At 44.4% G+C, this 27,465-nt stretch overlaps 1 protein-coding gene across 2 annotated transcripts in view; it reads right to left on the reverse strand.

Moving 5' to 3' along the window:
* Positions 1 to 9,623: 9,623 nt before the first annotated feature.
* Positions 9,624 to 27,465, reverse strand: part of LOC115094214 (sulfotransferase 1 family member D1-like) — a 43,478-nt gene continuing 25,636 nt past the window's right edge. For both annotated transcript variants that reach the window (XM_029607027.1, XM_029607028.1), the window contains exons 6-8: positions 15,840 to 15,934; positions 15,438 to 15,618; positions 9,624 to 10,064 (exon numbers count right to left, since the gene is read on the reverse strand). In XM_029607027.1, the coding sequence (XP_029462887.1) occupies positions 9,952 to 10,064; positions 15,438 to 15,618; positions 15,840 to 15,934 (389 nt within the window). In that variant the 3' untranslated portion in view covers positions 9,624 to 9,951. The remainder of the gene's footprint in view (positions 10,065 to 15,437; positions 15,619 to 15,839; positions 15,935 to 27,465) is intronic.

Raw genomic sequence — 27,465 nt, forward strand, 5'->3', positions numbered from 1 at the left:
GTCACGGATTTAACACATCCAGAGTCTTTTCACCCAATCTCTCTATTAAATCAGAATTTTAAATATCTACAATTTTAGCATCCAGACTTAATCTGATAATCTTTTTTATAGTTGACCATGATCAAACTGGTTTTATAAAGGGGCAGAGTTTCTTATTTGAACATTCTGAGAGCTTTATTAACTTTTGTATCAGGAGGAGTGTCTGATAGACTTTTGTTGGGATTGAATGCTGAAAAAGCGTTTGACAGGTTAATGGGGATTTTCTTACATTAGGTTTTAAGGAAATATAATTTTGAGGAGGGCTTTCTCCAGTGGATCCATTTGCTTTACAATAAACCCTAGAGCCCAAATTAGTTATCGGCTTGTTACTTCATCAATTTGTTGTGGGTCGGGGCACGCATCAAGGCTCTCCACTAACACCTTTACTTTTAGCTCTTTTTTTGGAACCTTTGGCCATCAAGCTAGGATCTTTACATTCTATCCAGGGTATCTCAATAGGTTCTACAACTTCCCAACAAATGAAAATTATTTACTGATGAAATGCTTTTATTTGTTGAAACCTAAGGCGAGTATTCCCACCATCACGCAAGTGATATTGGCTTTTGGGAAATTTTCTGATCTTAAGGTAAAATTATGAGAAATCTGAGGCCTCTCCCTTGGATATAATCTTTGAGGATAGATAGGTTGGTGAGTTTCCTTTTAAATTATTAGAAGATCATTTTATCACGCTCATTTTCGGAGACCTACAATTTAAACATTGTGGCTATGTTAGAACTTATCTGTTCTCTGGTTGATAAGTGGAAAATGTTACCATTGTCTCTTCTGAGGAAGGCGGCACTGGTTAAATTGATTATTTTCCCCAAGATTCTTATTGGATGCAAATGTTACCTTTTTGGGTTAAAGATAGAGAAGTTAGAGCTTTTCGCTCCTTGGTATTGTCTTTTTTTATGGAAAAATAAAATGGCCCGGATATGTTATGCTACTTTGATATTCAACAAAAAAATGTGTGTGTGTGTGGGGGGGGGGGGGGGGGCATTCAGGTTGTATAATAAAGCTGGATTTCTTAGGATTATTCAAGATTGGATCTCTGGGGGCCAAAAATATGATGTTGGAGGTTTTCTTGAAAGATGGGTATTTCCTTAAAAGCTTATAAACATATTATATATTCCCAAATCTAAATGGGCTTTGGGGTTAAGATCTTGGTTTTGGTTGAGGAACATTCAAAGGGCTTGGAAATGGTGGCAATGTCGGTTAAACAGAAGTGATATTGTTTCCCCTTTTATCACATTTTTGGGTAATATAGATTTTCCAGCGGGATTAGGAACATCTATTTTTACATGTTGGGCATCATAAAATCTCACGTGTTTGGGGCAACTTGTTGACACTGAGACAAAGCATTTATATTCTTTTCAAGAGCTCAAAGGAGAATAGGAATTGCCAAACTCTGCCTTTTATGCTTATCTACAAGCTAGGCACTATTGTGCTTTTTATGTGCCAATGATTTTGCTCCTCTGCCTTTCATAGATAAGGAGGAGTCTTTGAAGGATTCTACTCCACAGTGTAATCGGTTGGCTGTATGGCATGTGTCGTGTCATTTCTTGATATTCTGGAAACTCCACATCTAGATAAGCTGGCTACTGCTTGGAACATTAGAACATAAGAACATAAGAAATTGCCATGCTGGGTCAGACCAAGGGTCCATCAAGCCCAGCATTCTGTTTCCAACAGAGGCCAAACCAGGCCATAAGAACCTGGCAATTACCCAAACACTAAGAAGATCCCATGCTACTGATGCAATTAATAGCAGTGGCTATTCCCTAAGTAAACTTGATTAATAGCCGTTAATGGACTTCTCCTCCAAGAACTTATCCAAACCTTTTTTGAACCCAGCTACACTAACTGCACTAACAATATCCTCTGGCAACAAATTCCAGAGCTTTATTGTGCGTTGAGTGAAAAAGAATTTTCGCCGAATAGTCTTAAATGTGCTACTTGCTAACTTTATGGAATGCCCCCTAGTCCTTCTATTATCCGAAAGTGTAAATAACCAAGTCACATCTACTCATTCAAGACCTCTCATGATCTTAAAGACCTCTATCATATCCCCCCTCAGCCGTCTCTTCTCCAAGCTGAACAGCCCTGATCTGGAGTACTGATCTGGAGTACTGATCTGCCTTGAACTTTAGATGCCTTTCACATTCATATGGCAATTACTGATGTTTACTGAATTTTTCCTTCAGCAGCTATGAGAGAGATGCAGTTTAAAGTTATACATCGTATTTATGTTACTAGGGAGAAAGGGATCAAGATGAAGCTGATTCTGTGCCAAAAATGTAATGTTTCAGTGGAGTCATATTTTTCTTTTTCTGGAAATACTTTTAAAATGCAAAGTGGATCAGTCATTTATATTGTTTCTCTTACATCTCTTTTCTATCTATTTGCTCTTCCTTCGGGAGGGAAGAAGTTTATTTGTATGTTTATAGTACTTGCCAAAACATTAATTTTATTGAAGTGGAAAGGGGATGAATTGCCAGCTTTTAGGCAATGAAAACTAGAGATGAGGAACTTAGCTACCATGGAATTGTTGTGAAAAAGGAACTTCTTCATTGCAGGAGAAAATATTTCACAATATCAATATTTTGGCTATTAGGATACTGTTCAAACCATATTGAAATGAGATCATTAGATTATATTGTGGTGTTGCTTGTGTTATGTATAGGTTCACATGGTACTTACAGTGGTGTGTGTGTTGGTATCTGAGTGGGGGATTTAAGAAAAGAGAAATTGAGGGAATAGTGTCAGCAGTCAGTCATGTTAGGTGACAGGATCTATTTGCTGTTTATTCCCTGATTTGGTTTTTGGTCATGGTTCTTGGCTTGTTTTTGTATTAACCTATGCTGACCTAATAAAGGTATGTAAAAAAAAAAAAAAATAGACATATGAGGAGATCATGGGGTGGCTGAAGGCCTTTTCTCACCTTCTTCTTTCATCATAGTGCAAAAGTAGCAGCTACAAGTGCAATCCAAGTTCTAATGAGAGTATTGCCACCTATTTTATGTTTAGAGGACAGTTCTCCTTTTTAGGTTTTGTTTTTTAGTTTGTCCTGTATAATTTATTATGTCTTTCTTCATGAAGAGGGTGGTGAATGCCTGGAATGCCCATCTGGAAGAGGCGGTGAGGACAAAAAACAATAAACAAATTCTAAAGAGCATGGGATAAACACTGCAGATCCCTAAAGGCTGGAGGTTGAAAATGAAGAGAAGGGTGCCCGGAGCAGTAGTTGCTACCCTTAACAGAGGGCACGAGGATTACTACCTTTAACCAGTTAGCCTTGATGTGTTTTTTTTTTCTTTTTCTTTTTCCTGTCTACCTGGTAGATAGTATAATTTAGAAATAACAGGTACCATTTTTTCTGAATAAGCCAATATATTAATAAAGTAACTCTTTATCAGTTCTTTCAATGGCATCCATTTTGTTCTCGGGAAGTTTAATATTCTGAGGTTATTTCTTCTCATTAAATTTTCCATAACATCCATCTTCCTTTCAACAAAGGATTCTGATTTTATGAGATTAGTTTGTACTTCTTTAATCTGTTTAATTTCTTTTACATTTTCTACCAGGGATTTTTCAACAGTAAAATTTTTTCCTCCAAAGAATTAGTCTTTCCCATGTTTTCTTTAACAACATTTGTCAAGTCAATTATAGCCATATTCATTGTGGTCAGGGTTTTCCAAATTTCTTCAATCGTTATTTTTTCAGGCACTCTTAAGGGATAATTCAACGTTACTTGTATACTTTTCCCCTTATCTCCTTTGTCTAGAAGGCCTTTAATGCCCGGTTCATCCAGCTCCGATTCTGCTGCTCCCTCCCTGGAGTCTGAATTAACAGAACTCACCGAAGTAGGCCTGGATTCCATACCTCTTCTCTGGGGGTCTTCTGATTTTTCTACCAGCAGTATCGGCATCTCCTGCATCTGATGTTCCACCCCCCCTTCATTTGGGGGTCTGCCGGGCATAGAAGGAGTTGTTGGCTCACCAGGGCTGAGTGATATTTGCTCGGCTAGGGTGAAGGGCAGCCGCTCTCTGCTTTCTTCACCAGCGGCCCTGCTTTCCGGCACAGACTGCACTGCTTGGAACGCTTCCTCAATTCGCGTCTGGCGGTAGGATGTCTCTGGCGTAGAAGCAAGGACCTCAAGGATCCTTGCTTTCCGTTTTGTATGTGGCATGGAAAAATATTCAAGAAGAAAAACAAATTTTAAGAAAACTTGAGGTATATCTTTAAGAGACGCGGAGCTCAGTCGCGTCCGTGCTCACATCGCGGCAGCCATCTTGGATCTCCCCGCCTTGATGTGTTTTTGACGCAACTGTAACATTGCTCTCCGCTTTGACGGTTGGGGGGGGGGGAATGGAAATTGGATCCAGACAACAGCCGATGCTGGGCCCCGACTTTTACAGTCCAGGGTACTGATACGCAGACATTAGGGGGAAAACACAGGACTGCTTCTATGGCTTAAGTCCAAAAGCAAAGCACGTTCATGCTGCGGCATGGGGAGGCCAGCACTACTCCTTCTTGCTTGAGGGGTGGGAGGAGGCTGATGTTCCTCCAGGCCCTGTGGCTCCTCACTGCCGGTGCAGGAAGAGGGAGGATGAGATTCATGCTTTTCACAGCCCCGCGGACCACACTGCTCTCCACTATTGGGGCAGGATGTCGGGAGCAGGCTGATGCTTTCCGTGGCCCTCTGGACCCTGCTGCTGTTCACTATCAGGGTCAATGGGGAGATTGGGAGGAGGAGGAGCAGAGGAAGTCCTAAACGTTTTGTGGGGCTCTTCACTGCTGAAGGCGGGGGGGGGGGAGTGGGGGGGGAAGGAGGAGGCTGATGCTTTTCACTGCCCTCAGGGCCGCACTGCTGTTCACTACTGGGGCAAGAAAAGGGAAAAGGAAGTTGATGGTTTTTTTGCAGCCCCCAAGGGCCGCATTGCTGTTCTCTACCAAGGCCAGAGAGGAGGCTGATGGCTTTTGCACGACGGTGCCCCTGATTGATGGCGCCTGCGGCTGAGGCCATATCGTCCATGAGCTAGCCATGGCTCTGGGTATGCTAAAACCTTAACCAGGATTGGGACTGAGGTATGATTTACGAGGAATTTGAGAATTCAGACCAACGATTATGGTTGTTCCAAGAAGAGTAATTGTGTGCAGAAAGGGAGATGGAGATGAAGGAATGTAAATACGTTCTAGGCTTATTTCTGATATATGTGATTCTCCGACTGAGGAAGCCCATGAAATGCTGATGTATCCAATAATTACAATTGCAGCCTGCTTCACATCCATGTAAATCGTTGCTGACTGGTTCATCCAGAAACTAAACCTAATGGTTTGGAAGTTATTTGGCTAGCACTGGGACGAGGCATGGGCTCAGAGTTCATGGAGGGGAGTCGATGGGTATCCCTCCTGTCCAGTCAGTCACAGAAGGAGCTTGGAGTCACACATGACTCCGTTTGTTACTATTAAGGTCCACTTCACTATCTGCATCACCAAACTTCAGAACCCACCCATCAAATTTGGAAGGGATGACCCTTAAACAATGGGGAACCCTCCTTGCATCATTGTATGTACCCTATCAGGAGGTTACACTCTTTTTGTTCATCTCCTTATTAAACAGATGGGGGATGGAGTCCTTAATAGCTGAAATATTGATGGAGGGATTAGCTACAGGGGAACAGACAGCTGGGGATGCCCTGAACGTTTTCAAGTGGTAGAGGACAACCACAGGAAGAATTCCTAGTCCTGCAGAGGATAGGAAAAAGGTAAATGCAGTGACTATTAATGAAGGGAGGCTCTAGGGTGTCTGTTTCCTGTATGGAAAAATGGGGCACTAGGCAAGTTCCTAATAATATTAAGAAAAACAGTCATTCTAAGAAAACTGTCTATTCGTGATTTCTAGGTGAACGAGACCGCACAGGTGGATTCACAGATTCAGGATTTACATCATCACAGTAATGAACCTCAGTTGTGAATCAGTGTTTGCTGGGTATGACGCCTCTGTAAATTGCAAACTCCTCATTCTGTGGTTGCATCGGCAAGGCACCCTCTCTTCTTCACATGGTCAGGCATGATGGGCCCTACCGGTCTTTTTTTTGCTATCTTATCTCTGTGATACCAAAGTTCACAAGAAGACAGAATAATGAGTGTGTGCTTTATTGTTAGGAACTTAGAAACTGCAGCAAATATTTACAAAAGGAAAGGCAAGATAAGAGAAATGGAAAAAGAAGGCAAATAATAACCCCCCCCCCTAAAATAAACTGCTGTCTTCTTTGTATGTCATTCTGAGAGCAGGGGTGGAGCATCCATAGTGCGCAGAGGTGCACAGGCACCAACATCTTTAAAAAGGGGTGTGCCGTGCACTACTAGCTTTAGATGTTGTCATTCCCTCCCCCCCCAGCACACACACACACACACACACACACACACCAATCCCCACCTCCTGGTTTCCTCTGTGTTTCTTCCAAGTCCCCTTGCTCCAACCAGCACCTGTATGTCATTGCCCTTTAGCTCAAATAAAGGCACCCCCTCCCTCCTGCAGCCCCAGGGTGAAAAGTCCCATGCTTGAGCTGCGAGGCTCTGTGTGTATGAAGCTCTGCCCGGTTCAAACCGTGTGGCCCTGCTCATTCCTAACAGCAGATGTTTGAACCATGTGGGGCTCCGAGGATACAGGAGGAGGCACCCGTGTTTAAGCTGCAGCCCCAGTGGTTTAGAGGTGCCGTTTGGGGCAGAGGGAGAGAAGGGACAGCGTAGGAGAGAAGGGGACTGAGCGGGACAGCAGGGATTGGTGGAGGTGGGGGGGGGGCAACAGAAGAAGAATGGAATCAAGGACTAGAGGGGTACTACAGAGGAAGAATGGGAGGCAGGGACTGAGAGGATAGGGGGTAGGGGTATCAGCCTGGCAAGAATGGAGTTTGTGGCCTGGGGGAGCTCATGGGTGTGTGGACTGAGAGAGCAGGTACTGGAGTAGACAGCAGGGGGAAGAACAGGACATGGGGCAGGCAGGGTCTTGTGTATTGGGGGCAGAGTTAAGAGCTGGAACTCTGATAAGAGTTGGGGAGAAGAGCAGGGGACTCGTGAATGGTGGAGAGCCAGGGCTTGATGGGACAATGGGGCTTGGCAATTGGGGTTGTTATATTGGCTGGGGGAGTATGATTGAGGGTATAAGCTGGTAAGAGGAAGAGGCTGAAGGGTGGAGATGGAATGAGAGGTGGTGCGAGTGGGCTGGAGGACTGGAGAGAGGGTAAAAGGCAGTGGAAAAGGATTGGGGGGGGGGGGGCTTTGGAGGGATGGATCTATGAAGAGGGTGCTAGATGGTGGGAATGGGGCTGGGGATGTGGTGAAAGAGGAGGAATAGGAAGCCGGTAGGGGTTAAGAGACAGAATGGGTTGGAGGTCAAGGAAGAAATGAGTGACAGGGAAGGAGCAGGGGCTGGTGAGAGGATGAGAGGCACAGGAAGGTAGATGAGGATAGGGTGAGTCCATGGGTGGTGGAAATGGGGGACTAGGGAATGGGTGAAAGACAGAGGGGGAACTGGAGGCTGGAAAAGGAATGAGAAACTGGGAATGGGAGGGCTAGAGGGGGGTTGAGGTAGGAGATGGAAACTGGTAGATAGGTGAGAGGTGAAAAGAGGGAGACTGAGAACTGGAGGGTTAGAGAGAGAGGAGAAGAGGGGTGAAATTTAATTATGAATGGATAGATAGGCAAAGAATAGATAAATGGAGAAAAAGATGGAAGGGAAGGATCAATGTCTGAGAGAGATGTATGGAAGGACGGGAAGAAGACAGAAGAAATGGAAAGTGGAATGGAGAAGACTGAAAAGAGACCAGGGCCAACTCAATCACAAAAGTAAAAAGCCCAGTGGAATATGTCAGCCTTGGGAATGTGCATTTCTTATTTCTTCACATTTTGCTTAGTTCGGAAGGAAATGCATTTCTGATTCTTTTGCTCTGGTGTTGCACTGCATGCAGAGTTGGGCTTCTTGGGGTTTCCATTTCAGTTTTTGTCTGCATTTTCCTGTTTTTAATTTGTGGTCCCTTATTTTGTATTAGGTAAGGATCAGTTTGTGTTCTATGCGTGTGACTGAAGTGAGGGATTTTTCTGGCATGTAGTGTCTGCCTTTCTGTTTTTTCCAGAAGGTGTATTGGTATTCTAGGGCCTATAATAATATTTGCAGAGATGCTTCTTCCCAGGTAGAGTTGCTGCTGTTTGAATTCTGGAAGTTTGTTGAGGTTTGGCAGGTTTTCTATATAGGTTCTGAATGCCTTTTTTGAAGGGTTTTGTGTTACTTCAAAAAGTTTCTGGCAGTGAAAAGCTTTTGTGCGGCTGTTAGTGAGGTGACATTAGAATTAGGATTTTCTTTTTGTTTGGTGAGTTGGTATGGGCTGTCTCTTGGAGAGTGCATCCCTTTTGCATATCTTAGCAGGGGAGACAGCAGGGGGGGAGGGGGGCGGTATCTCATCCTATCTTATCCCTCACCTCAGGCAGCAGATTGCCATGAGCTGTTAACTTCCTAACTGTCAGCAAAGGTTACCGATAAAGTAAATCTCTGCTCCTGCTCTGGGCTGCCAACACGCTGAACTACCTCCCACAGCCTGACATCATCATCAAAGGCCAGCTCAATGTCGCATGTGTTAGCACGTCAAAGGAGACATCTTGGGTCTGGCCTTTATTGATGACGTCAGGCTGGGGAGGCAGCTCAGAGAGTTGGTCACATGGCAGCAGCAAATTTTGTGATGCACCACCAACTTCAGCAGTCACCCTACGCCCCTGACTGAGAGTGATAGTCAAAGGCTTTGCCTAGCTAATCTTTGCAGTTATCTGGACAAAAGCCAAGATTTAAATATTTTCCACCACCAAGTGGATACATTTTGGGCACGCAACTCACTGCACGCACAAAATGAAGCTGGATTAAAAGAGATAGCGGTGGGACTATTCCATGGCTAGAGCCAGACTCTAACTGGTGTGTGCGGCTATTGAGCGTTGTCTGGCTAAAGTTACACGCATATGTCTGGTCGGAAGAATACAAGCCCTATAGTTCCCTGGGTAAAGATATGTGCGTACTTTTATCCAGCTATATTCAGCAACAGGCTTCTCCAGGTAAATCCTATTGAATATCCAGATAAAGTTACATGCATAACGTTACCCAAATAAGTCACCCATTCACTGGCTGTCTGAATACTGACCTTGGTATACACAGGGAGAAATCACAAATTTAACATTTTATTGCCTGCAATAAAGCTACCCACACAATTGCAAATTCCACAGATTCTTTTTACCTGCAGACTCTGCACCAATTTTCCAAGTGAAAAATTTGCTTTTGAAAGTTGCGTAAGGGAAAAGTATCCACATAAATCTGCAGTGCTATTTGTGTAGGTAAAATACACACCTAAATTTTAAATTGCAAATGTATGTGTGTATTTGCAATGTCTGTCTCAACTCCATCCCCAGGGATGGCTCAGGTTGCATTATTTTACTATCTCCTTCTCAAATTTACTGCTAGTGAACTTCTTGATACTTGCGTTGTGCCAAAGAGAGCTTCCTTTTGCTTGTAGGGTGTAATAAATACACATAACATAGAGAGGTTCATTAGGAAGTTCTCTTTAATCAGGCCAGTGGTGCTTAAGACAATTGGTGCTATTTCTGTATATTTCTGACACATTTTCCTGCTCTCTGACTGCATCATTCAGTCCTTGATGATCTTCTGTTCATTCAGGAGCAAGTGCGTGGGACAGTGTACCTAGAGCCCCAGCTGTACTGGCTGGAAAGCAGGAGAACATCTGGCAGGGCAGTGATGCAAGTTGGTGAAGAGCAGTAGGAAAGATCAATTCAGACAAGTGGTGAAAAGAGAGGGAAAAAGCAATGAGAAAGAAAGATGAATCCTGCAGGAGGCAGGCATGAGGAAGCCAGTATTCAAAGCTCAGTTCTGAATCGCAGTCCCGTTCCCGCCATCTTTCTGGTGTAATCAGCATCAAATGCCTTGTTCTGAGCCACAGTAAAGTAATTCTTCCAGTCCCCGGCAATGCCTTCAAGTCAAAGGAGATGGCAGTCAGAAACAAGATTCTCATTTATTAAAAAACAGGCAAGGTTTATCAGCATCTGGTATGAGACAAGTATAGCAAGCAGGCGATAACAGTGCTAGGTATGGGCTATCAGTATCTAGAGTGGGAGAACAGCATCTGACATGAATAACTGTATCATGTGTGGGATATCAGTATTGCGTGTGAAATATATGTACCAGGCATGGTATATCAGTGCCCAGCATTAAATAAATGTATCAAGCATGGAATAACATTGGCAGGCATGCTGTATTAAAATCGCATGTGGGATAACTGTACCAAGTGTGGAATAACAGCATCCAGAATGATATAACTGTACTAGGCATGGGATATCAGCATTCACCATGAGAAAATAGTACCAGGCATGCGACAACAGTGCCAAGAGTTTCAGATGCTATTCCTTTTTAACTAAAAGTTCCAGTGCTCATCTCCCCACTCCACTTCAAAATCTGTCCCACACTCCTCTTCCCCTGACAGCCAGGACCTGAAAAATAAGCCCCCTCTCCCCCTGTGGCTTCATATTCTACCTCCTTTTAGCCCCAGTGGCCTGATCAGGGAAATAATTCCCACCCCAGGACTGGCTCTTCACAGGCCCCTCAATAAGCCCCACAGCCCCCCCAACTCAGTCCATGTTCTCCAACCCCAAGATCAAAATCCCTGGAGGCCTACAGACTCCCAAGGAAAAACTCTGGTGTCCTATGGGAACCCCTCTCCCATATCCATACCTGAAAAAGTGGGTTACTGTTTGGAATGTAGGTGTCATTTCTAGGAACCGTGTGGCCAACATACAGTATGGCTTGAAATGACCACTAAGGCAGAGAGGAGTCATGTGCTACAAGTTCTCAGTTTTAAAATACTGCGTTTGCACAGTGGGGAAGTAACTACATAAGACTCTGGTAGAGTGGGAGGCGGTAGGAGAAGTGGATAAACAGCGGGCTAAGCTGAAAGGTGCTAAAGCGATGGCGACAGATCTTTATGTTAGGAAAGTAAGAGGAAAAGAAAATCTGTACGGTTTATCAAAGAGATGGCTGAAAAAAGTAAGGTCCACAATATTAGCATTGAAAAAGTATAAAGGGTCATAAAAAGAAGAGCACAGGGTACAGAGAGGAACGTCCAGTTAAGCTGGAAAAGAAGTCAGGATGGCCAAAGTGCAAACAGAAAAAACGAGAACAAAAGAAGTAAAATGAGGCAAAACCTTCTTCAGAGGGTTCAGTGAGAGCAGGAAGGCAGACGTGGGATTGTAAACTTGAGAGGAGATGAGGAGAAATGCGTGAAGAGAAATGAGGAGAAAGCAGAATGCTAAACAAATACTTCTGTTCAGTTTTCACTGAAGACGGGAGTGGAGAAGGTCCATTGATAATTGCCAAGGATACATGTGAGAGTGCGGTAGATATGACACCGGTCATGGAGGAGAGTGTCTGAAAGCGGACACAGCCATGGGCAGGTACCTAGGATAGTAAGAGAGCTCAGAGATGTCCTGGTGGGTCTGCTGAAGGATCTGTTCAATAGATCTTTGGAGCCGGACATGGTCCAAGAGGACTGTAGGGCAGCAGATATGGTCCCTCTTCATAAAAAGAGGGAGGTTGGGAACTACAGGTCATTTGCCTTTTTTTCAGTGATAGGAAAATTTATGGAGACTCTTTTGAAGGAAAGGATAGTGGACTATGTACAATCCAGTGGTTTGCAGGATTCAAGGCAGCATGGTTTTACCACGGGCAGATCATGTCAGAAGAATCTCAATGATTTCTTTGACCGAGTGACTAGAAAATTAAATCAAGGACATGCTCTGGATCTATTTTACTTGGACTTCAGCAAGGCTGTTGATACTGCCTCAAATAGGAGGCTCCTTAATAAACTGAAGAGCCTGGGAGTGGGTCCCAGAGAGGCAACCTGAATTAGAAATGGGTTATGTGATAGAAGACAAATGGTAATAGTAAATGGAATTCACTCTGAGGAGAGCGGGATCTTATGTGGAGTACCTCAGGGACCGGTCCTGAGTCCAGATCTGCTCAATATCTTTGTCTGTGATATTGCAGAGGAGTTAGAGGGAAAAGCTTTTCCCAGATGATACTAAGATGTGCAACAGACTGGATACACTTGAAGGAGTAGATAGAATGAAAAATGACCTAAGGAAGTTTGAGGAGTGGTCTAATACTTGGCAGAGCACAGAGTGCAGTTGTGCAGGAATCAATGGGAGTGGTATATAGTGGTGAGGAGTAGATGTGCATCAACCAGGAGAGGGATTTTGCTGTGATAGTGTCAAATGAACTTAAGATAGTGAAAGATAGTGAAAGTGTGATAAGGTGGTGGCTGGAGCTGGGAGGATGCTTGGATGTATAGGGAGAAGCATAACCAGTAAAAGATATAGAAAGGACAGAGACAGTCCAGAGAATGTTTATCAAAATGGTGCGGGGTTTGTATGGGAAGGCCTGTGAGATGAGATTGAAGGAAGTTACTATGTATACCCTGAGCAAAACAGGAGAGATATGATGTAGACATTTAAATACCTGAAAGGTATTAATGCATACGAAGCCACGAATTTCAGTGGAAAGAAAGCTATAGAAGTAGGGGGTCAAAATCTGAAACTCCAAGGGGGGGGGGTGATTCAGGAACAATGTCAGGAGGTATGTTTGCGTGGATAGAGAGGTTGATGCCAGGAATGCGCTCTGTGAGGAGGTAGTGGGAGCAAGAGCAATGGCAGACTTCAAGGATACATGAGATATTGGTAATGAGGGAACCGCACAGCCTTCACTGAGTGACGGTTGCAGCCTAAGGCAGCAGTGATATGGCTGTAGTGTCATTCCTGGATAGCACGGGGAAACCTGCATGGAGCAGAAATTGCAACTCTAAAGGGGACACAAAGGGATTGGGGCTGGTTTCCACGTGGGAATTTGATCTACTTTGGGCAAATGCACAGAAAATCACTGCTGGGCAGACTAGATAGGCTTTTTGTACTTTATCTGCCATCATTTACTATCAGGTCAATCCAGTACCGAGCAGTAGGAAGAGCTGCGTTAGTGCCCGGCGCACCCGCGGTTGCCGCACGCACAGTGCAGCTCACCTACCGCTCGATCCTGTATGTAAATAGCTTGCTAATGCAAGCTGCGTCTTAGAAGCATCCGTGAAGCGTTAGGCCCGCGCAACCCGTTTTACTGTATAGAGCGCGCTCAGGATTGTCAGCCCTCTCTCCCCTCCTCCCGAAGCAACAAAGCGAAAAAAGCGAAAAAATTGAAAAAAAAAAAAAAGTTGCAAGAGAGAGAGGGGAGAGAGGACGGGCAATCCTACGCTCGGGATGGCCAGTCCCTCTCCCCTCCTCCCGAGGCAAGGCGCGAAAAGCAGCCTTGCTCCGGGAGGAGGGGAGAGAGGACTGGCAGTGTGAAGTGACCAAGCTACTTACTTTTTTTGCAGCCCTCCGGAGGAGACGGCCATCAGCAGAAATGGATCGCGGCTCCCCTGCCTCCCGGCGAAGATGGACGCCTGCACGGGGGAAAGCGGCCCCTGTGCGTGCAATTGGCCGCTCAAGACGTGACGTCACGATGTTTGGTGTCACGGCATGTGACGTCACGTCTTGAGCGGCCAATTGCACGCACAGGGGCCGCTTTCCCCCGTGCAGGCGTCCATCTTCGCCGGGAGGCAGGGGAGGGGAACCGCGATCCGTTTCTGCTGATGGCCGCTCAAGACGTGACGTCCATCTTCCTGAGCAGCTGGAGGCAGGAGAGGGGAGCCGCGGTCGTCTTCGCCGATGTCCGGATGGGGGGCTGCAAAAGTAAGTCGCTTTATACTGCCAGTTCCCTCCCCCCTCCTCCCGGAGCAAGGCTGCTTTTCGTGCCCTGCTTCGGGAGGAGGGGAGGGAGGACTGGCAATCCCGTCCTCGTCGATGTCCGGAGTAGGGGCTGCAAAAAGTAAGTCGCTTCGTACTGCCAGTCCCCTCTCCCCTCCTCCCGGAGCAAGGCTGCTTTTCGAGCCTGCCTTGGGAGGAGGGGAGGGAGGACTGGCAATCCCGAAGGTAGGGTTGCCCGTCCCCTCTCTCTCTTGCAACTTTTTTTTTCGTTTTTTTTTTTGGCTTCGGGAGGAGGGGAGAGGACTGGGGCTGCCCCGGGGACCGGCACCCATGGACGTGGCCAGGGCAGGAGAGCGGGGGCTGGGGGAAAGTTTGCCGCCTACCCTTACCCCTGCCTCTAACGCAGGGGTAGGGGTAGGTGGTAAGTTAGCAGGTTAAACGCGGGGTAAAACGGCAGGGTACAATAGCGATAGTCGGGGCGCGCGTTACTGGATGGTAGGGAACAGCTAATTCGCTCGTTTGCATGCAATATACATGCCGCGTGCGGAAGGGGTTGCCCTGGGATTTTAGGACGCGGTAGGAGTAGGTTAAAGGGGGTTGTGGATCGCAGGAAGGGCTATCGCGGCCGGGAAGTGAGTAGAACGCGGGTTAGGAGCGGGGTAAACGCGGCCGCACTTTACTGGATAGACCTTTATGTTACTGGGATTTGTGGGGATCAAAGTATCCCTATAAATCATTAGAGGATAGCTTTTGGGGCAGGGTACTTGCCCAGAGGCAAGTCGAAATCTAATTGGCAGATAGGAGGTTGCCAGTGTAGTGGTATATGCATAATAGCAAACAAGACCCACAATATATAGTGCTTAACAGGACCTCCTACATGACCAGGGGTTAACCCTGAGTAGGTGTTAAGGGTAGAACTAAGGCATTATGTGACTGCCTTGATTTAGGCACATAAGCTTTGTGCATAGTCCTGAAAAGTTGTGCTAAGCACCTACCTTTTTTTCACTGCCCTAAATCTGTCCCTATAGTGGCCACCTTTTAGCGACCTAAATTAGGAACCCAATAAAAATATTCTCCTAAATATAGGCACTCAGCCTTAGCTAATTTTCAAAGGGACTGATATAATTTCCTAACTCCCAAAAGCAGGCACCTAAACTCTGAGAAAATTGACCACTAACGTTTTTCTTTCCCATCCTGCATCAATGGGACAAGATCTTGACGAATCAGACCCATAATGTGGGATAACAGTGCTCAGCGTGGGATAATAACATCTGGTGTGGGATAACAGTATCCAGCCTGAGATAACCGAACCAATTGTGGGCTATCAGCAGCTAGACAAAGCCACCAGGCATGGTATATCTGCAGCCAGTATGCTATACCTCTACCAGTCATGAGATAACAGTAAGCAGTTTCACAGATTTGAATATTTTGAATAGTAATGTGGGTAAAATGTAGCATATGTGAATAAGAAAGTTTTCCATAACTGGTTACATTTCTTATCATCATCACTAGTCTCCCTCTCCCCATCTTGAGCACAGGAGCTCTCAAGAGTCTCTTACCCTTTCGCATGAATGGAGAGATGGAGTGGTCCATTACACACGTTGGTATTGTTTCATAGTTGGCCATAGGGTTCTCCTTCATGACCTGGAAGGAGGTGTGATGGACGATATTCTCCAAAACGTCTTCTCCCAGGTCCTTCTCCAGGAACTTCATCACCTTCCGGATCTCACGCTTTGGATCCTGCAGAAGGAAGAGAGATGCATGTACAGATACCCATAAGAAAAAGAGAAAGACATCCTATAGAGAAAGAGAGACAAAGAGATACAGATAAAAATTGTGAGGGAAAGACACCCATTAGAAAGAAGTTGTAGCTGAGGGAAAATCAAAAAGCACACAATCTGGGGAACTGGTCAAAGATCCTGGGAAGGTGTCTACAGAAATCATGCCAGCCCCGTTCTCACCTCCTTCATGTCTTCATAAAACAGGTAGAGGATACGATACTTCTGTTTCTTCTCCCACCAACCCTTCACGTGATTGTGCCAGGACCCATAACTAACTGGAACAAGAAAGAGGGATAAAAAAATGCTCTTAGATACTATAAGTCTGTCTGAATAGTTAGGAGAGGGTCTTGCTTGAGAGTTGCCTATTCCATCTACCCCAGCCTAAGGGTCAGGAATACATTGATAGAAAGAAGAAACCTCAGAATTCAGGAATACAGCGAGAGGACAGATTACCCTGTCCCACCTTCTTCAGCACCAGAGCTGAAGGATACAGGGACAGGACAGAAACCCCTCTGAGCTCACAGATATAGGGATATACTGGAACTAGAAAAGATAATGAAGGGTAATAAAAATTATAAAGGGGATGAATTGGCTCGCTTATAAAGAAAGGCTAAACAGAATAGTTAAGGCACTTCAGCTTGGAAAAGAGAACACACAGAATACGATAGAAGTTTATAAAATTGTGCGTGGTATGGAACAGGTAAATAGGTGTAATCCGTAAGAGTCACTAGATGGTGCTGTACCTCAGTTTTACTGGAGCTATGTATTTACTGTGAAACGTTAATGATCTATGGGGGTTCAAAAGGTTATCTTATCTTTTTCAATAGGATGGGTTCTGGTTAAAAGAGGTCATCCAAAGTTTATTAGACGAGTTGCTAGTAGAAGACGTGTGGGTAGCCCTCCTATAAGGGTTGTGTATTATGTTTTTTTCTTAAAAGATTATCCTATTTCTCAAAACGGGGAATAGTCTGGAGTGTGGTTCATGGATGGCCTTGGAGATGTGTGCAGTGTGTGGTGAGTGGCAAGTGTGATTGCTAGCCAATGGTTGTATGTGTTGCATTTGTACAACAGGAGGATGTGCACATGTGCCAGGGGCTGCTCATCTGAGGAAGGAGTCAGGACAACATGAGGCTCTGCAGGGTCCATGCCAAGTGGAATAAAGGAGAACAGCAGTGCTTCATCCAGAAGTGATACCAAGGACCTACATTCTAGACCTTTGTTTGTATAAGCGGTATATAAAACTCTTTAAATAAAAATAAAATAAATAAATGAGTTAATAAGGACCTATAGAGTGGGTATGAGATAACAAGGTCCTACAGTGTGGGTATGAGTTAACAAGGACCTACAGAGTGTGTATGAGCTAACATGTTCCTACTGAGTGGGTATGAGTTAACAAGGTGCTACAGAATGGGTATGAGTTTACAAGCTCCTACAGAGTGGGTATGAGCTAACAAGGTCCTACAGAGTGGGTATGAGCTAACAAGGTCCTACAGAGTGGGTGTGAGCTAACAGGGACCTACAGAGTGGGAATGAGTTAACAAGGATCTACAGAGTGTGTATGAGCTAACAAGGACCTACAGAGTGAGTATGAGTTAACAAGGTCCTACAGAGTGGTAGGAGTTAACAAGGACCTACAGAGAGGTAGGAGTTAACAAGGCCCTATGGAATAGGTATGAGATAACAAGGACCCACAGAGTGGTAGGCGTTAACAAGGTCCTACAGAGTGGTAGGAGTTAACAAGATCCTACAGAGTGGGTATGAGTTAAAAAGGACCTACGGAGTGGGTATGAGCTAACAAGGACCTACAGAATGGGTATGAGTTAACAAGGACCTACAGAGTGGTAGGAGTTAACAAGTTCCTACACAGTGGGTATGAGCTAACAAGGTCCTACGGAGTGGGTATGAGTTTACAAGGACCTACAGAGTGGATGTGAATTAACAAGGACCTACAGAGTGGTAGGAGTTAACAAGGTCCTACAAAGTTTGTATGAGCTAACAAGGTCCTACAGAATGAGTATGAGTTAACAAGGATCTACAGAGTGTGTATGAGCTAACAAGGTCCTACAGAGTGAATATGAGTTAACAAGGTCCTACAGAGTGTTAGGAGTTAACAAGGTCCTACAGAGTGAGTATGAGCTAACAAGGTCCTACTGAGTGGGTATGAGTTAACAAGGTGCTACAGAGTGGGTATGGGTTGACAAGCTCCTACAGAGTGGGTATGAGCTAACAAGGTCCTACTGAGTGGGTATGAGTTAACAAGGTGCTACAGAGTGTGTATGAACTAAGAAGGACCTACAGAGTGGGTATGAGCTAACAAGGTCCTACAGAGTGGGTATGAGTTAACAAGGACCTACAGAGTGATAGCAGTTGACAAGATCCTACAGAGTGGGTAAGAGTTAAAAAGGACGTACGGAGTGGGTATAAGTTTACAAGAACCTACAGACTGGGAATTTAAAAAAAGCTCTCAAAACGTATTTATGTTCAACTGCTTTCAATAATCCTTAACCTTCTTAACCCCTCAATCATATTCAATTGGAGCACCCCACTCTCCTACCTCCCCCTTCCTCAATGCTAATATGTATATTACTTGTAAATTGTATCCTGTTTCTTTTTTTTAATTTTAAATTGTACCATGTGTTTCTATTTTCATGTGCTAAAATTGTAAATCGCTTAGTTCACACTTTGTTTGTATAAGCAGTATATAAAAATCTTTAAATAAAAATAAAATAAAATAAATAAGTGAGCTAACAAGGTCCTACAGAGTGGGTATGAGTTAACAAGTTCCTACACAGTGGGAATGAGCTAACAAGGTCCTACTGATTGGGTATGAGTTTACAAGGTCCTACAGAGTGGGTATGAGGTTACAAGCTCCTACAGAGTGGGTATGAGCTAAAAAGATCCTATAGAGTGGGTATGAGTTAACAAGGTTCTACAGAATGGTATGAGTTTACAAGGACCTACAGAGTGGGTATGAGTTAACAAGGTCCAACAGATTGAGTATGAGTTAACAAGGATCTACAGAGTGTGTATGAGCTAACAAGGTCCTACAGAGTGAGTATGAGTTAACAAGGTCCTACAGAGTGTGTATGAGCTAACAGGGACCTACAGAGTAGGTATGAGCTAACAAGGTCCTACAGAGTGTGTGTGAGCTAACAGGGACCTACAGAGTGGGTATGAGCCAACAAGGTCCTACAGAGTGAGTATGAGTTAACAAGGATCTACAGAGTGTGTATGAGTTAACAAGCACCTACAGAGCGGTAGGAGCTAACAAGGTCCTACAGAGTGTGTATGAGCTAACAGGGACCTATAGAGTGGGTAGGAGCTAACAAGGTCCTACAGAGTGTGTATGAGTTAACAAGGACCTACAGAGAGGTAGGAGTTAACAAGTTCCTACACAGTGGGTATGAGCTAACAAGGACCTACAGAGTGGTAGGAGTTAACAAGATCCTATAGAGTGGGTGTGAGTTAACAAGGATCTACAGAGTGAGTATGAGTTAACTAGGTCCTACAGAGTGTTAGGAGTTAACAAGGTCCTACAGAGTGTATGAGCTAACAGGGACCTGTAGAGTGGGTATGAGCTAACAAGGTCCTACAGAGTGAGTATGAGTTAATAAGGATCTACAGAGTGTGTATGAGTTAACAAGGACCTACAGAGAATTAGGAGTTAACAAGATCCTACAGAGTGGGTGTGAGTTAACAAGGATCTACAGAGTGTTTATGAGCTAACAAGGTCCTACAGATTTAGTATGAGTTAACAAGGATCTACCGAGTGTGTATAAGCTAACATGGTCCTACAGATTTAGTATGAGTTAACAAGGTCCTACAGAGTGTGTATGAGCTAACAGGGACCTACAGAGCGGTAGGAGTTAACAAGGTCCTACAGAGTGTGTATGAGCTAACAGGGACCTATAGAGTGGGTGTGAGCTAACAAGGTCCTACAGAGTGTGTATGAGTTAACAAGGACCTACAGAGAGGTAGGAGTTAACAAGATCCTACAGAGTGGGTGTGAGTTAACAAGGATCTACAGAGTGTTTATGAGCTAACAAGGTCCTACAGATTTAGTATGAGTTAACAAGGATCTACAGAGTGTGTATGAGCTAACAAGGTCCTACAGAATGGGTATGAGTTAACAAGGACCTACAGAGTGGTAGCAGTTAACAAGATCTTACAGAGTGGGTAAGAGTTAAAAAGGACCTACGGAGTGGGTATGAGTTTATAAGAACCTACAGACTGGGAATTTAAAAAAAGCTCTCAAAACGTATTTATGTTCAACCGCTTTCAATAATCCTTAACATTCTTAACCCCTCAATCATATTCAATTGGAGCACCCCACTCTCCTACCTCCCCCTTCCTCAATGCTAATATGTTAACAAGGACCTACAGAGTGGGAATGAGCTAACAAGGACCTACAGAATGGGTATGAGTTAACAAGGACCTACAGAGTGGTAGGAATTAACAAGGATCTACAGAGTGGGTATGAGCTAACAAGGACCTACAGAGTGGGTATAAGCTAACAAGGTCCTATAGAGTGGGTATGAGCTTTCCAGACCCCAACTGAACCTTAATTCACCATTAACTGATACTCAGACTTTACCTTAACATGGTAATCAATAACTTTACCTTAAATGGCAATCAATAACTTTGTAAATTCTATAACTTTGTAAACACCATTAATTGGCAAATTTATTCTCTCTGTTAAATTCCTATCACCTTTTCACTGCTCCAAGTTGTGTAATTCCCTGTTTTATTGTAACTGCAACCTTTCTATGAGTATGAGTATGAGTTAACAAGGGCCTATAGAGTGGTCGGAGTTAACAAGGACCTACAGAGTAGGTATGAGTTAACAAGGACCTACAGAGTGGGTATGAGTTAACAAGGACCTACAGAGTGGTAGGAATTAACAAGGACCTACAGAGTGGGTATGAGCTAACAAGATCCTACAGAGTGGTAGGAGTTAACAAGGACCTACAGAGTGGGTATGAGCTAACAATGACCTACAGAGTGGTAGGAGTTAACAAGGACCTACAGAGTGGGTATGATTTAACAAGGACCTACAGAGTGGTAGGAGTTAACAAGGACCTACAGAGTGGGTATGAGCTAACAAGGACCTACAGAGTGGGTGTGAGTTAACAATGGACCAGGTGGAGGTGGGGTGCACTGTATTAAGAGCTGCTTTTGTATGCAGAAGCTGGATTGTGAGCTGATGCTGAATGGAGAATACTGAGAAAAGGAAAGAAGTTTGTGTTTGGACTTACGCTCAGGAACTGTGTTGGAGGGAATGGCTGGATCTTGGGGGCAGGGGGGTACCTCTGGTCATCACATGGCTGAGGACTAACATTATGCCCGAAGGACCGGGGGTGTACAGACTCTGATGCCGCTCCTGGAGTGTGTGCCTAGATATGAGCTGCTTTCTGAAGTGTGAGCAGAGGGGGAATGTCTGTAACAGAGAAATAAATGATCTTCAGGGCCCCTTACTGTCCTAAAGTAAGAGGTTATGTAGAGAGAGCGAGTAATGGGAGATGCTGCCCAGAAGTGCAGTGAAGAAAAGGATTTGGAGCCACAGAGGCTCCGGCATACAAATGATACAGCTGGGAGGAGAAAAGTGGTGAACGCGGAGTTTTCTGATCTGACCAAGATGACAACTACATTAAATAAGCTTCTGAACTGTGATTTGAATTTGAAAACCTTTCTGCTTCTAGCTTTGTGGATTACAATAAACGTTTATCTTTTTGGAGCCCAAGTAAAATGTAGACCTTGGATTTGTGGACAGTGTTAGAAGTGTCTTCAAGCAGTTTGGCCTTATAGTTTATTCTGTCCCCAGACTGGGCTCCCCAGGGCTGGGAAGGGGTTCCCTTGATACAGGGGTTATAGAAGGGAACACTTATTTACCCTTTCAAATAGTACTAATAATATGGGGCAGATTTAAAACAAATTGCCTTGAGTACAAACTTAGAGGATCATTTACTAAACTGTGTTAGGCATTTACTGAGCAGTAAACAATGTTTACCGCATGGTAAATAACTTAATGCAGTAATAAAGCATGGTATTTCAAATACCGTGCATTATCTTCTCCCCGGTAGCACGAGTATGGTAATCAGCTGATTTGCAAGCATGCAAATCAGTTCATTAGTAGTTTATCTAATGCAAATAAAAATATGGCTTACATGAAATTCTCAAGCCACGTTATTTTCAGGAAAGTTGGCTACAGCTCTGCAGTTGTAGCTAACTTTCCCTGGAAGGATCAGAACATTAACGCGTATGGATGTGCAGAGGTAAACATTTTGTTTTGTTTCATTTATTTGTTTTGTAGTTCACCAACATTTGTTTGGCTCATTTTATTCATTCATTTCTTTTTCATTAAAGTCAATGAAGGGAAGCAGAGCAGCTTATTTCGGGCTGCTAAATTGAGGTTTGCTAATCAATTCTAATAAAATTTGTGGGTAGACCTCATCAGAAGGGGGGAAGAGCATTCCAAGGCACCAAACCTGAAAAAGTGGCAACAAAAGTGGCGCAAATAGCCCAAGCCACTGTAAAGGGACAAAATGGTTCCAGTAGTGGCAGGTGTTCTCCAAGGTACTGTGAAAGCAGCAAAGCAGCAGCAAGAGTGGTAAAAACACACCAAGGCCCCAGAAAAGGGGCATAAATCGCCAACATTGGTGGCATGACCACTTCAAGACATCATGAGGGGGCGAAACAGCACCAAGAGTCACATGGACAGCCCAAGGCAAAGGCGGCAGGAAAAACTCCAAGGCTCCAATAGAGGCACCAAAGCATCATGAAAGATGCTAAGTAGACATGCAAAATTCCAAATGAGGGGCAGCGAGCTACAACATCAGTGGCATGAAGACCTCATGCACTGAAAGAGATGGAAAGTTTTATATTTTGTAAGGTTTGGGTGGACCCTTGGACACTGTGGCACCTGACCACGCCCACGGGGGGGAAGTCCCGTGAGGGGCCACAGGTCAGGCTCAGCTCTGGACACACAAACACAGATTATATCTTTATTTAGACAGTTTGTGAAGCCACCAGAGGTGGTGGTAGTGAGTAGAAGATGGAGCCCGGCTGGGCTAGTATTCCTCAGGGCGCTGGAACGGCGGTTCCTCCAGTAGCAGTGCTGTAGTGGAGAGAACTGAGAAAATGAGTTCAATAAGACATTCACAGAGTCCCAAGTATAGAGGAGCCCCGAGATAGGGAGAGCTGGCCCTCGAGGAGCGATTACCAGATCCCTGGGAGCAAAGACTCGTTGGCAAGTACTCACGTAGCAGTTCCACGTAGGAGATGGCACTGGAGCTGGAACGGAGGCAGGCCCTCGAGGAGCGAGTACCTGGTTCCAGGGAAACAGCTCTGAGGAGTAGATGGTAGTAGTACTCACAGATGGTGTCTGTAGCAAATTCTTCCAAGTAGAAGAGGAGATGGACACAGGCAGCGAGTCAGGGAACATGGGCCCTCGAGGAGCGAGTACTGGTTCCTGATAGCGACCTGAAAGAAGCAAAGAGGCCCCCGAGGAGCGTGTACCCTATTAGCAGAAAAGAGTCCAATAGAAGTTGGAGGCAGAGTAGCTGGGTATGGAAAGCGAATCCCATCCATAGGATTACCCCTTGCTAACTCAACGGCTAGCAACAAACTGTAGGCTTAAATATCCCAGCAGCGTGACGTCATCACAGGGGGACACCCCTGAGGATCACGCCATAGAGGAAATAAGAATGAGGCCCGCGCGGCGCGCCCGCCCTAAGGTACCTGAGGAGCATGGCGGGAGGCAGCGCCCAAGCCGGTCCGGGGACGCCGGAGAGGATGGCAGGCGGACGTCGTGGGAGCCAGACGTCCATTAATAGCAGGAGGAATTGCAGAAAAGGAAAGGTAGGCGGAGTGAAGCCGTCGGGCAGTGATGGTTGCAACACAAAGCAGCACCCAGACCTTCTCCCTTTGCCTAGGAGCTCACGTGTAAAAGCCATAGCTGTGGTAGCTTTTTTGAGAGTTACAGACGCAGAAGGAACAGTGGGTGTGGGCTTCATCTTCGGCAAAGCCAAGTTAGCACCACAGCCTAACCACATCATACCGCATCTGGAATTATGTGGATCAGTGCTAAGCAGTGGAAATAGTGGAGTTAATAACAGCCAAAATGGACATGCAAATTGATGCTATCCATCTTTACACGGACAGCAAAGTAGCACTGGGCTACATCTACAAGCAGACAAGAAGGTTCCAAGTATACGCTCAACTCTGGGGTTCAGTCACTCAGATCCACTCCGACTGTGGAACTAACTTCTTAGGAACCGGTAAAGAGTTGAACATTGCATCTGTCAAGGTTGACTATCCTACTGTCAAAAGGTACCTTCGAGATCAGAAATGTACGTGGATATTCAATCCACCCCATTCTTTACACAAGGGAGGATCATGGGAATGAATGATCAGGATGGCATGCCGAATTCTTATCGCCATGCTAACAGAAACCAAGCCAACTCGATTCACCCATGAAGTCTTAACCACACTTCTGGCAAAAGTGGTAGCCATCATAAATGCAAGACCGCTAGTTCCAGTGTCATCCGACCCTGAGTCGCCATTGATCCTAACTCCAGCCATGCTTTTAACGTAAAAGACTATTAACATTCCTGTGCCACATGGAAACTTTGATGGCACAGAGCTTCACAAGTGTCAATGGAAACAAGTCCTTTTGGAGTCGTTGAAAGAAAGAGTACTTGCCGACTCTCCAGTATCGAAGCAACTGGCAATCCGACAAACCCAACATCCGAGAAGGTGACCTCATCCTTTTCAAAAACAGCCAAACCCAATGCAACAGCTGGCCTCTGGGACTCGTCGTCAAGAACTATCCTGGATATGACGGACGTGTTCGCAAGATTGAAGTAAAGACTGTGAACCAAGGTACAGCCAAGATCTTCTACAGGCCCATCAATTAGGTGGTGCTCCTCATGCCTCATGAAGAGACTTGAACTCCGTGGACCGTTGTCCACTCCAGAGACTCTTTCTCTCTTTGTGTTGTTTGTCTCTCGTTTCAGCTTGGTGAAACCCTCTGAAGAAGGCATCGCCTGGATGACTGAGAGACCGAGATGATCGTGAACCTCCCTGAATGTCGAAAGATCCAGTTATAATGAACTTTGCACTGTTGCATAATGATATAAGAACTGATATAGTGGTAACTTGCGATACCAGACAGGGAGTGTTCTGTCCCCAGCAGTGGGTACATGTTTGTATCTGTATATACTGTAGTTTAACTGTGCTTAGTGCGGTCCTCCCTTCTGAGGATTCTTGATACTGAAACATTATTTGTAACCCATGATAAAAGTCAGTGAGCCTTTGCTTTTAGGAGGAGCCTTTGCCCTTAAGAGAAACTCCCTCCCCCCTCCACTTTCTCTGACTATCGGAAGAGCTCGAATGCCCCTCAATCTAACTTGAGTCTTCCTAGGTGCCTTATAGGCTCAAGGGATTGCCCTTCATGCTCCCCCTGTGTCACATGGTTCTTAGGCTCGCTGCCACTGGACATTGCCCCCCTGCCCCAGCTATTGGAGGCGTTTCCTTTAGCAGCTCTCGACGAGAACTCAGTCTTGCCCATGCGGGCTTCTGAGCCAGCAGCGCTCTGTAAAACCCTGTGAAACGATCAAGTTTTTACCTTCTTTTTTACTGCCTTCTTCTGAAGACTAAATCAGCCTCATATCCCTCACGCTTCTCCCTGTCTCCAGTTACCAAAGATCTTTGCCTAGGAGCTCAAGTTTCAAATGCAACAATTATAAGTAGAATCTACCTGTAAAATAAATAATTTCAAACTTAAAGAATCTTTGTCTTGAGGTCTGATTGGAAAGAAAGTTTAGCTGCCTGGATGGCAAACTCGGCAGTCTGCCTGATCCAGAACAGCCCCTTTAACCCCTCGGTCATCTAATGGTCATCTAACCATCTAATGGTCATCTAACCATCCCTTCAGTTAAAACAGCAAGACTAACCCAAGTGAGGGAAAGGGCCTTATCATTAGCAGGACTCACAATTTGGAACACAATGCCTCCAGAGATCAGATTACAAAGTGATCTCAAGGCATTTAAGAAAAGTTTAAAAACATGGCTTTTTAAACAGGCATTTTACAAGGAGACGGGAGAATAGAAATTATTCAGGAATAAGCAGATAAGCACCGACACACAGTACTTAGGACAATACAGTAGAGTAGTCTATGAACCCCACATCACAACTAGCATATTGATAACACTATGTATGACAAATTTACCCGTAAAAGTACTTTTAGTACACTCGGTCATGACCCACTTCTCTAAAAATTATTTTGTCTAATGATATATTGTAACCGAACCTTTGACGGCACCTGTTAGAATGTACTATAGTACACTTTTACCTACATTAAATATGTGCCTACATGTAAACCGTTGCGATGGTATATAACTTAGCAACGGTATAGAAAAGATTTTAAATAAATAAAAATAAATAAATAATGATCCAACCGACTCTCTCACAGGTTTCTTGCTTCGGATATATTTTAAAAAGTTTTTATTATGAGTTTTTGCTTCTATGGCCAACTTCATTTCAAATGATCACTTGAGACCTAGTTTGGATGAAGTTGGAGGTAGGTATTAGCTTTTTGATATAGGGGATGTATATTAGCCTTCATGTTTTATGAAGGAAGGGCGATATGAGGAGTTTCTTTGGTTAGATTCTGAGAATGTTATTTAGATTTGTGGGGTGAGCACGTTCCCCTACAGAAACCCTATTTGGTGAAACAATGGATCTTGTTGGGACGATTGGAATGGGATATTTGGAACGTGTAGAAGATGGAACTGATATGATAATGTGAAATAAAATTGGAATTTCCCACTAGGATTGAATAATTTTGACAGCAGATGTCATTGGTGAAGAGTTGAAGACATTGGGATAGATGTTCTTTATCTCTTTTGAGTGATTTTATTTTAGTTTTTTATTGTGTGAATGGATATGTATGGATGATTATGCATGATGCTTGGTATGTGTGATATGTGAACAAATGAGTGACGTGAATAAGTTGGGGATATTTGTGAACAATAGATATTTGTGAATAATATATTTTTAATCTGTGTACCTATTTACTATACACATTGTCTTGTGATGGCTGTAAGTTTGCTATTAATTATTAAAGTTTGTAATAAATGTTATGTAAACATGTACAAGAATATTGTAATGTAAATTAACTAACCAGCTGTGTATGGTGATATTGTGTAAAAATATGATTGTCCTTGATAGATCCTCCTTCCTGTCTTTTTTCCTACTACTTCTCGCCTTGGCTCCAGTCAAACTATGTCTTCACTGGCATTGCTTGGTTGCTACGTTATCTAAAAGAGAAGGAGGGCAATCTAGCTGTCACTGTTTTACTTGTGCTAATGACGAATGGAAAACATGAACAAATGGAGACTAACATTTTCATTACATCTGTGGGTGCCCTCCACTCATTTCAGGGGACTAGGAACGAAATGAAAATGGTCTAATTCCTTACATTTTACACATTTATTTCAAACGAATGCACATCCTTATTAACACGCGCCCTGATATATCCAGGTCGTCATTTAAAGAGCCTACCAAATGTAACTAACCTTTGTAGAGGTCTCAAAAGAATTCTTGTCCCATCTCCCCACTGGTCCTTGAGGCGGCCAAAGTAGAAAACATTTTTTTAGAAAGTTGGAGACTCTGGTGCAGGTCCTCCCCTTCAACTTTTTGTCAATTCCCCCCTCCCCCGAAACTAACACAGTCCATCCTAGCCACTCCCCTGACCCCTACAGACCTGGTGGTCCAATAGGGCTCAGAGTCCCCTAGGGCTCCAAGC

Source organism: Rhinatrema bivittatum, chromosome 6, assembly GCF_901001135.1.
Source record: "Rhinatrema bivittatum chromosome 6, aRhiBiv1.1, whole genome shotgun sequence".
In the NCBI taxonomy this organism is placed as follows: Eukaryota; Metazoa; Chordata; class Amphibia; order Gymnophiona; family Rhinatrematidae; genus Rhinatrema; species Rhinatrema bivittatum.